At 42.5% G+C, this 11,766-nt stretch overlaps 1 protein-coding gene across 1 annotated transcript; it reads left to right on the plus strand.

The window, feature by feature from the left end:
* The first annotated feature begins 3,096 nt into the window (after positions 1-3,096).
* On the plus strand, positions 3,097-11,714 carry LOC135238362 (retinol dehydrogenase 7-like). The gene is made up of 4 exons (XM_064306150.1): positions 3,097-3,376; positions 6,211-6,556; positions 9,109-9,367; positions 10,977-11,714. The coding sequence occupies exons 1-4, from the start codon at positions 3,176-3,178 to the stop codon at positions 11,257-11,259; spliced, it is 1,089 nt and encodes a 362-aa protein (XP_064162220.1). The 5' UTR covers positions 3,097-3,175; the 3' UTR covers positions 11,260-11,714.
* Positions 11,715-11,766: the final 52 nt, after the last annotated feature.

The raw sequence follows: 11,766 nt of genomic DNA on the forward strand, positions 1-11,766 counted from the left end.
TTTGTTTTTTTTTTTAAATCATACCATTTTGTTGGGACATTGTACTGCCAGTTATGATTATTTAAGTTACCATCCCTGTACCCCTCCCCCCCAAAAAAAAAAAATACAACATTGCTTGTAAGTACTTTAGAATTCATGAATACCAAATAAAGTAATTGATTAAGTACCAGTGAATTTAATTTATTATCTAAACAGTCAGCTCAATCCAACCTCTTCCCACTTTTGCTACTATTGAGTACCCCCAACCCTGTTCCTGGAAATCTACCATTGTTTAGGTTTGCATTTCAACCCAAATTTGGCACACCTGTTTTTAATAATTAGCAGCTCAATGAGATCGCTGGCTGTTGAATGAGGTGTGCTTTGTTATGGTTGGAGTGCAAACCTACGGGACAGTTGATCCCCAGGAACAAGGTTAGCAGACTTGCGATAGCCCTACCCTCTCTCTGCATTATTGTCCCGTCTCTCTTCCCTCTCTCAGGGACACTTGAAGGTACTGTTTTCAGTCAGCCCTTCTCTCCTTTTCTATTATAATGACCTTCTAAAGCACACTCCAAAGTCCGCTTCTGTGTCCCTGTTCTTATTGTCCGTGACCTCTCCACAGCTTCTCACTGGGTTGGCTGCCGTGTCCCGCAGTCTTCCCTGACTACACTGCGGATCTGTAGCACAGCCCTCCACTGGGCGGTTCCTACCTTGACTGTCGCTCCTTCCAGGCCGGGCTGTGGTTTTGAGACCTCAGGAACTCTTGAGATGTGTCCCCCAGGGTTCTGTCCCTAGCCCCCTCCTCTTTTCTCTCCATACCAAGTCTCATTAGGCCCATCTAATCATTTGTATGCTGATGATATACAACTCTTTCTCTCCTTATTCTTGAGAGATACATTGATGTTCTCCACTTCTGTTCTTTGCTCTGGATAAGGGCATCTGCTAAGCAACTGTACTGGTCTGGAAGCAAGCACTAACCTCTCAATTTCCATCACAGCAACAAACTTTACATTTCTTGGAGAGCAAACCACAGAATATTACAGTATTTCTGTGGAAGGAATATTATCATTCCTTATACTGACTGTAAGGATGACCACTGGACTACATTTCCCATTGTGCATTTACATCCTACATATCATTCATTGACAAAATAGCAATTAATTCTTGGTTTCTGGAAACCTGTGGGAAATATTTGAGTCACTTGCAAGGCTGCATTTTCAGTTTGACTGCAGGGAATTTATGGAGTATGAGAATGTCTTTTTTATATATGTGGGTTGTGCCTAATGATTCCAAATAAATGATGCCTTTGTGTGGTGAATGACAGAAAAAGTGTCACAAGATACAAAACATCTGCTCCACAAGGAGCAAATTCAACAGGCTAATTATACACAAATAATTTTTTAAATATATCATTTCATAGTGGTTGCACTGTCTACTAAACCAACCAGTTGAAATGTCAAATGTAAAAAAAACTAGGAAAGGGTTGTCCTTGATATTCAGCTGATAAAAGGACTGGTTTTATTGTAATAAATGCATATAATACTTCTGTCAGAGTTACAAGAATAAATTGTGCAGCTGAATAGTGTCATCCTTTTAAAAATCATATTTATGTTTGTTGATGAGGGTGCATCACCCAAAATGGACATATGGGCAGAAAATAATAAAATGATAATAAGAGACAAGATGTACACAATATTGGTCAGTCTGGCTCAACAGACAAAATCAAAAACCTAGTGATAATTGTAAATGCAGTCCTCAGTTTTAAACCACGGATCGACAAGGTAACCAAGCCTGCAGTTTTTCACCTCATGAACATAGCCAAAGTCAGGCCATTTTTTAACTATACAAGACGCAGAAAAAGGGATACATGCTTTTATTTCAAGCCGTTTGGATTACTGTCCAAGAAGTCAACTGAACAAACAAAAAACCAAGACAAAATAACATTACACCCCTACTGCTCTGCACTGGCTCCCTGTTTCATTTGGAATTTATTTGAATGTTTTACTACTTGTTTATAAAGCACTAAATTACCTAGCACCTTCTCAAGACTGCATTTGTTTTTATGGACCAGTGAGAGATCTTCAGTCATCCACAGATATTACACTCCTAAACTATGGACCATTCTCCCACAGCACATCAGAACAGCCGACTCAGTAATCTTAAAAAGCAACTCAAAACGCATCTTTTTCAACTGGCTTTAAAGTGATTATTCTCGTCAGCTTTGTGGTTTTTTACTGTATTATTTACATTGTATTGTAACTTAGTTTTATTTGTTCGCTTGTTTGTTTATTTTTCCAATTTTTTATTAGCATACTTTTTTTTCATACATGAATGTATGTATGCATTGCTTTTGAGTTATTTGAGCTGCAGTAATAAATGTATTATTATTATTATTATTATTATTATTATTATTATTGTTGTTGTTGTTGTTGTTGGCTTTCTTTAAACCGATGCAGCGGATTGGCTGTGAATGTGCAGGCTTACTTCTTCTGCTGGCCCTAAAAAGGTCAGTTTATTTATTGGGTACAAGAGCTGTGAGAAAACATCTCTGCCAGCTAGAAGCAGGCATCAGTCTCTGTCAATCACATAATATTAATGCATAATTGAAATTTAAAAAAATATTTGTTTGTAGAGTGGATTTTAACTGAACTCTTTCTAATTCAAAGACCTTTTCCTTTCTTGGCCCGAACTCTGTGTTCTCCCGTCTGATGTCTTGACTAAATGCTGTGCATAAGCACAGCTGTGCTTAAGGTTGCCGGATTTAGAATTTGCCAAAACCAGACAACATGTGCAGCGGGAAGCTTAACGGTCAAAGAGGTTCCAAGAGCTATCGGATCGGGAGGGTGGGGCTCCCAGTAAATATGGAATAATATATCAATACGTTTGCTTGCAGAACAATAATTCACTAAAAGCAGAAGGAATCATACTTTGTAGACCTTTTAAATGCACTCTTCTAATGCAGCACTTTCCTTCTTGGCCCAAATCGTTTCTCCGGGTAGCACTGACCATAGACACACAAACACAGAAGCACACAACAAACATGGACACTTCACACATAACACATACTACTAATTCTACTCAGACATCTCCCATTCCACTACAACACACACACACACAAACATGCACACACACACATACACTTACACACATACACACACACACACACACGTACACATGAACACACACACAGGCACGCATGCACACGCATGTACACACGCACCAAGCCTACACATGCAAAGACACACACACACACACACACAGATTAAAGATTATAATGTATTGTCTTCCTGCCTTAAAGGATAAAGCTCTTTCTTGGGCAGTCACTGCCAGCCAGGAACGAGCAGTCGCAGAGGGAGGAGGCAGAGCAGAAGCACATTCGCACAGAACCAAAGTAGAGGTAGGACTGTTCTCACAACTAAATCCTGCGTCCCGAGTTCCATGCAGAGTGGTTGCAAGGTTATTTATTGATCTTAAAATATCTGCTGAGTGTCATCGCTTTTTTGGGAGAGACGCGTGTACCTCCCAAACAGGAAGTGTTTCATTTCATTGGAATGGGAGCTAGCATCCTTGCATCTCGCTGAGATTGTGATTGTTATCGTGAGATTGTGATTGTTATCGTGAGATTGTGATTGTTATCGTGAGATTGTGATTGTTATCGTGAGATTGTGATTGTTATCGTGAGATTGTGATTGTTATCGTGAGATTGTGAAACTTTCACTGCACATAGATGCATGTGTTTCCGATTTTCGTGTTTTCATGTTCATGATGTTCTAGTTCAGCAGCATGGGCACAAATATCTTTAATTACATGACAGGAATTCAGACAGTTCTGTGGAAACACACAGACATGCAAATACATTAAATTAGTATTATTTAATTAGTAAATTGAATTATTTAGCTATGCATAGTTATGTGCTGTTGATTTTCTTTTTCTTGTGTTCTGTGATTTTTTTCCTCCACCATTTAATTTGCTTATACATGAGTATGCTGTCATTACTTTTCATTAAGCGATTCAGAACTTTTGATTCTGAACTAAAAGAATGAAGTAATACACAAACACAACTATATATCTATATATCTGACATGCTAAAAAAATGAATTCACACAAAGCACGTTTGTACCTGCAGATGTGTACTTGTTCTTCCTCAACTCCTCAAAGTCATAATCTCTGTGTCTAACGGGTTTTAAGCCATGAGAGGCTTATTAGACGTGAACAGCATCTGATTTTATTTTTTTCTCATGGAAAACTTTCTCTCAGATGCTATTTTCACCCTGTAAGAGCCTTATCCAAAGAATTCTCATGTGCTCGCAGAACTATTGCCAAACCCAAGGCTTCCTGCTTTAATTATTAATGGACACACAAAAGTACACACACAGTAATTAATTAAACTGTCTATTCCCATTGGGGTCTATCTTTTTAATTTATTTTATATTTCTGGGTTGTCTGAATTTTACTGTCTGTTTTGCTAATTTTGTAGTTCCTTGCAGCTTCAGAAAAGAAAAACCCCAACAGCAAAAAAAGTGAACACAACAGTTTATTCATTTTGAATAATGAAAGGAATAGGATACACGAGACAATAAACTGTGGATTTTATTTCCAGTTTACCTGGTTCTGTGTGTCCTTGTTTTAAAAAAGAAGCACCTTACATAATGTCTGTACAGACAGTGAAACAAAGAAGTAAGTTTGTCTGGCCTCCATAAGGGATAAAATTTAATCTGTGTGGAGTCAGCGATCTATTCATGCGTAATACTTCAGCCTTATTCCACATTTGGGCAGTACACAGAAGTCTGCTTCTTATCAAACCATCAAAGTAAAACAGACTGTTTACTGTGCTGACTGGGAGTCAGCAGTGTGTGATGAAGAGACAGTGCTCAGTTGCAAAACATCCTACTGGATCGGCATTATGTAAAACTTAGGTTCTCCATAATACAGTGTCATCCTGTTTTGTATTGTCGTAAAAGTGATGTCATGGGGAACAAGTTGGTGTCTTTTGTGGTGGGGGTGCTGACACAGATACCTGTGGGACACCACCCAGCCAGATGTAAAGGTTAACCCGGTGTGATATGCATACAGAGGCAGTGCAAGCAGGATCATTGAGCTATGCTGTTTAACCATGATTGAGTCTTTATTTCATGTCTTGGCGTTTTGCTTTGATCTTTTTGTAGAATGGTTCGACTCGTCAACGTGGTCTCCTACGCATCACATGCACATCGCCATGTTCTCCACTCACATTTTTCACCGTTATATTATCATTATTACTGAATGCACGGAACAATAAACTGCATTCATTTTAACCTGGCATTCCTCTTTGACTCTTACCACTGCACGCCTAGTACGCAGAGAACTCAGGATATCTGCATATATACTCGCACTAGTGTCGTAGCAGGAAACACAATTGTATTTATGCAGGCTACACAAGCCAAAGACATGTCCACTTCTACCAAGATAGATAGCACTAAAAAAAAAAAAAAACACTACTGGCAGACAGCAGTCACCTCCTTCTATTCATAACTGTTAGCACAGAGGAAAGGTTAACACACTATTTTTGGGAGTCTGATAAATTAATTAAATTAATCCCGTTGCAGTATCACCGGGTAAGACTACACGCGCTCCTTCACCACTCAGATACTTCTGCTGTTTGGTTTGTGGAGGGGTTTCTTGCGGTTGGCGACCTCGATGGGATAAGTTTGGTTTCTTGCGGTTGGCGACCTTGACACACTGTTTGGTGTATCTGAGGGGCTTCTTACACACACAACCTCTGGAAGTAGATGCAGGCCTGAGACAGAGTCACCAGGAAGTTCATGCTTTTCTATGAAAACCGGCTGTAAATTTCCGAATTTGTTACTGAAGTGAAGTAAATGTCTGAATTTGTTACTGAGAACAATGAAGTGAACTCCATATAGAATGATCAAGTAGAGCAGTAAAATTCATACAACATATACAGTATATAATAATATAATGAATAATAATATAATTTTACAAAATTGACACATGTATATCCACATCCACACACATATGCGCGCACACACACACACACACACACACAGTAACAAACACACACAGCAACAGAAACACACACACACACACACACAGTAACAGGAACTCACACACACTCACACACACAGTAACAGAAACACACGCACACACACGCACACACACACACAGTAACAGAAACACACACACACACACACACACGCACACACACTCACGCCCTCTCTCCCTTGCCCTCAGTCCGGACCTCACAGCGCATCGATGGAGGACCTGTGCCAGTACCTGCTGGTGGCCTTGCCCGTGGTGTGTTTCCTGGTCTGGCTGTGGCGGGACAGCCAGCGGGTCCCCAACATCACGGAGAAGTACGTCCTCGTCACGGGCTGCGACTCGGGGTTCGGAAACCTCCTGTGCAAGCGGCTGGACCGGCGGGGCTTCCGCGTGCTGGCCGCCTGCATGACGGAGAGGGGGGCGGACGACGTGCGCCGGGCCGCCGGCCCCAACCTGAGGACCGCGCTGCTGGACGTCACCGACTCCGCCAGCATCCAGAAGGCCCTGGAGTGGGCCACGAAGGAGGTCGGGGACACAGGTGAGAGAGAGAGAGAGGGAGGGAGGGGGGGAGAGAGAGGAGGAGGGGAGGGGGGGAGGGGGGAGGGAGGGGAGGGGGGAGGAGAGGGCGAGAGGGGGGAGGGGAGAGAGAGGGCGAGAGGGAGGGGGGAGGGAGAGGGAGGGGAGGGGGAGGGGAGGGGGGAGAGAGGGGGAGGAGAGGAGAGGGAGGGAGGGGGGAGACAGGGAGAGGGAGAGAGACACAGGTGAGCAAGAGACATAGAGAGGGAGGGAGGGAGAGAGAGAGAGAAAGAGACAGAGAGAGGGAGAGGGAGGGAGAGAGAGAGGAAAAGAGAGAGAAGGAGAGAGAGGGAGAGACAGAGGGAAAGAGAGAGAAGGAGAGAGAGGGAGAGAGGGGCGGGGCTGATATTTTGGGGGTCTACATTCTGTTTGAGTACCACAAATTACACAAATGAAGCACTCTGGATGTGTCTGCTGGCTTCCTTCCAACCAAAATGGAAAACTTTGAATTATAACAACGTGTTAACTGCTCTTAACCAGACACTTTTAATGTCTGCCGATGAATTTACGGTCTGAAGGACACATTATGTCAGAAATGGCTGCGTATGCCATAAATAATAAATGTGCCAGAAATATTCACATCCCTGTCAGGTCAGCTAATGCTTTCGTTTAATGTGTTACTGTATATAATAACCAGAAAGGAAAAGTTTATAGAACATAAGCGAGTTTTTTCTACAACATTAATTAATCCTGTTCAATTAATAAGTTGAACGCTTGATGAATGCATTCACTGTCTGAGAACTGATCTGTCTGATAAAAAGTCCTAAAATTTGGGATATATATTTTTTTTGGTAGTGTGATTATCTGTTTCTGAATTAATGTGGCAATAGAAGGGTAAAGCATCCCTTGACAGACACTAAAAGTGTCGGAACAATTAACAACTTTGTTTGAACACTCTGTTTAGACAGATGTAACTTCAATTTGATTTTCTTCACATTTTTTTTCACAATTAGATATTTTTCGTTCCAATCTGAGCCGCATGCATACGTGGTCCTAATTCTGATACATATCTTGTGATTGGCCAATGTGACTTGTGTCTGACCAGGAAAATAAGATTTTTTTCCCCCTCACAAGTGCTTTTTCTGCACTTGTCACGTGTCGACTTTAAACAACATTTCACAACAGGAGCTAGAAACATGCCGCTTGGCCCAAACACATGAATCTGGTCTGAGCCACTTGCGACACTACTGTGTGGACAGTAACCCAAATAGATCGGATTTGAGAAGCTAATCCGATTTGAGGATTAAGAAAAGCCTTAGTGGCTACAAATCAGGGGTGCAGTTATGGCTGGAGCGCAAAGCAGCATACTGCGGGTCCCCAGGACTGATTTGGGAAACCCCTGTTGTAGAGGAAGCCACATCCACAAAACATTACAGATCATTCACTTAGCAGACAGTCATATCCAGTGTGACTTATAAACACGGTGAACGTCACACTGGATATGACTGTCTGCTAAGTGAATGATCCAGTGTGCCTTATAAACACGGTGAACGTCACACTGGATATGACTGTCTGCTAAGTGAATGATCCAGTGTGCCTTATAAACACGGTGAACGTCACACTGGATATGACTGTCTGCTAAGTGAATGATCCAGTGTGCCTTATAAACACGGTGAACGTCACACTGGATATGACTGTCTGCTAAGTGAATGATCCAGTGTGCCTTATAAACACGGTGAACGTCACACTGGATATGACTGTCTGCTAAGTGAATGATCCAGTGTGCCTTATAAACACGGTGAACGTCACACTGGATATGACTGTCTGCTAAGTGAATGATCCAGTGTGCCTTATAAACACGGTGAACGTCACACTGGATATGACTGTCTGCTAAGTGAATGATCCAGTGTGCCTTATAAACACGGTGAACGTCACACTGGATATGACTGTCTGCTAAGTGAATGATCCAGTGTGACTTATAAACACGGTGAACGTCACACTGGATATGACTGTCTGCTAAATGAATGATCCAGTGTGCCTTATAAACACGATGAACGTCACACTGGATATGACTGTCTGCTAAGTGAGTGATCCAGTGTGACTTATAAACACGGTGAACGTCACACTGGATATGACTGTCTGCTAAGTGAGTGATCCAGTGTGACTTATAAACACGGTGAACGTCACACTGGATATGACTGTCTGCTAAGTGAGTGATCCAGTGTGACATAAACACCGTGAACGTCACTCTGGATATGACTGTCTGCTAAGTGAATGATCCAGTGTGCCTTATAAACACGGTGAACGTCACACTGGATATAACTGTCTGCTAAGTGAATGATCCAGTGTGCCTTATAAACACGGTGAATGTCACACTGGATATGACTGTCTGCTAAGTGAGTGATCCAGTGTGACTTATAAACACGGTGAACGTCACACTGGATATGACTGTCTGCTAAGTGAATGATCCAGTGTGCCTTATAAACACGGTGAACGTCAGCGCTGCTCTCGGGAGTAGAAAAGTGCGCTATGAATGGGAAGGGGAGAAAATGGCCGCTGTCCTCCCGTCTCCAGGGCTATGGGGCCTGGTCAACAATGCGGGGCGGTCCCTCCCCATGGGCCCCACCGAGTGGATGAAGCCGTCGGACTTCGAGAGCACCCTGCGGGTGAACATGACGGGCGTGATCGCGATGACGCTGGCCTTCCTGCCGCTGCTGAAGAAGGGGCGGGGCCGCGTGGTCAACGTGGCGTCCGTGCTGGGCCGCGTGGCCGCCAACGGCGGGGGGTACTGCATCTCCAAGTTCGCCGTGGAGTCCTTCTCCGACTGCCTCAGGTATCCTGCCGCTTGCACGGCCTCGAGTGCCAGGGTTAGGGTTCGGGAGAAAACTCACCCAGCGACGTAAAAAACTACGATGTAAAAACTACTACCTAAAAACTCACCCGACAATGTAAAAAACTACTACCTAAAAACTCACCCGACAATGTAAAAAACTACTAACTAAAAACTCACCCGACAATGTAAAAAACTAAAAAACTCATTCAGCGACATAAAAAACTACTAATTAAAAAACTCACCCAGCAACATGAACTACAAACTAAAAAACTCACCCAGCAAAATAAAAAACTACAAACTAAAAAACTCGCCCAGCGACATAAACTACTAACTAAAAAACTCACCCAGCAAAATAAAAAACTACAAACTAAAAAACTCACCCAGCGACATAAACTACTAACTAAAATACTCACCCAGCAATATAAAAAACTACTACCTCAAAAACTCACCCAGCAATGTAAAAACACTAGCTAATAATTTACTTGCCCAGCAATGTAAAAAAAAAAAAAAAAACTTTTTATTCTGTTCAAATAATAATACACACATAGTGTGATACAGTGATACAGTGAAAAAGAAAGTACACAAACGATTTCAATTCTGTGATTTTACGAACTTAGACAAAACAAACCCTCATCCAGACTTCAGTCCTACCTTCACACATTTTATGGCTTATTTAAGGCTGAATAACCATGTACAAGTAGCTATCTATTAGATGTAATAGTGCGCCAAAGATGACTCAGGGAGAACAATCTGTTCCTGTTTAACACAAGTATATGCACACATTAATGCTTCTGGCAATGACATCATCTTTTCCATTTCAGGATCAATCACATTGAAACCAGGCATAAAAAAATGAGATTTTCTAAAATATTATTTATTTTATTTTTTATTGAATATCCCTTGTAGTGTAGGTTTCAGCATAATAGAATATATGTACGGTTCTTGAAACAAGACCAGAGACTCTCGTCATGTGCCCTACAAGGGACACAAATGAATTGCAGGGGTATATGTGCATGTGGCAGTCCAGCATTGACTGTTGACATGATGTTCCTGTCCTCTGAATGGGGGAGTGTAGGCAGCCATCCTTGCCTCAAGCTCCCATAGTTCATTGCACAGTCTTTATCAATAACCTCTCTGATGTGTTGTCAGAATTGTATTTAGTGGACGCAGCTTGTGTGGACAGGACAAAAAAATGCAACATGGACAACTTTAAGGTACAAACACCAGATTTTTCACAAACACCAGAATTAAATATGAAAGGAAACATAAAGGTAAAGGCAATTTATTGGGGAAAGGGTATTTTTTGCGGTTTGATGCTGTGGGCTGCCAGTAGGGGGCAGCATTTCAGCTTATCTTATAAGAATATTCCTTGAGCTCCATACCTCCCTGCTATAAGCATGGCAATGAACTGCAGTTCAGAGAGGTATCCCGTTCTGGCACCGCCCTCTTAGGATCTGATCAGTGTGCAAGCTTGCACATCCCTGGTGTGGCAGGCAGCTGCTACAGTTAGTACTGTCCCCGAGTACAGCACTCAAGAGCTCTCAGGAGGGTTGTTCTCCTAGGCCAGAGCACCTCGAGAGAGGGAATCTCAGTGAATCTGTTTTGCCAGGAGGGACATCCACTACTTTGGGGTCAAGGTGTGCATCATCGAGCCGGGGTTCTTTAAGACGGCCGTGACCAACCTGGAGTCCTTGGAGAGGGAGCTCCATCGGCTCTGGAACCAGCTCACCCCAGAAGTGCGCGACAGCTACGGAGAGAAGTACTTACTCAACTGTGAGCACACCGCCGCACTCCTCCCGGCAGTTTCGTCTAAAGGAAGGGGCTCCAGACTTACCCGAAATGGACCAGCGAGGGAGCAGGTTTTCGTTTTAGCCCAGCACTATGATACCTGATTCAATTAATTGACTAATCTTGGCCTCAGTCAAGACCTTGATACATAGAAGAAGGTGTCTTAGTGCTGGGCTAAAACAAAGACCTGCACCCACACCGGCCCTTTTCGGATAAGGGTGGACACCTCTGGTTTAAAGGCTGTAGGACAGTAGTGAGGGGATGGGAGGGGGAGTGTGGGGGTCTAGACTGTGTATTGCCCAAACATCACTGGAAAAGGGATTTTTTGCCATATCACTCACCCCGGTTGAGTAAAAAATAAAACCAGCACTCCCTCAAGGAAATGGCAGCATACACTCTCAGAAAAAAAGGGTTATTTGCCTGTTCCCGTAGAACACTTTTTAGTTTTTAATGCACAGAAAAAAAATGTTTTATTCAATAAATCCATTTTTTTAACTTCTGTTAGTTACACCTGTATTTTTAGGCTTTCTCGATTGAAAACTTTTACGCTCGTTTGAATTTAACCAATCAATTAATATGTCAAATACATTCATCATTTTTTCCATAAACCC

Source organism: Anguilla rostrata, chromosome 13, assembly GCF_018555375.3.
Source record: "Anguilla rostrata isolate EN2019 chromosome 13, ASM1855537v3, whole genome shotgun sequence".
NCBI classification, from domain to species: Eukaryota; Metazoa; Chordata; class Actinopteri; order Anguilliformes; family Anguillidae; genus Anguilla; species Anguilla rostrata.

What these genes read in the sequence shown, in the direction of transcription:
- LOC135238362 (XM_064306150.1), top strand. Translation starts at nt 3,176, where the DNA reads ATGCACACGCATGTACACACGCACCAAGCCTACACATGCAAAGACACA. An exon ending in CGCACAGAACCAAAGTAGAG is followed by an intron (nt 3,377 to 6,210) that starts GTAGGACTGTTC and finishes CCTTGCCCTCAG; the next exon opens with TCCGGACCTCACAGCGCATC. An exon ending in GAAGGAGGTCGGGGACACAG is followed by an intron (nt 6,557 to 9,108) that starts GTGAGAGAGAGA and finishes TCCCGTCTCCAG; the next exon opens with GGCTATGGGGCCTGGTCAAC.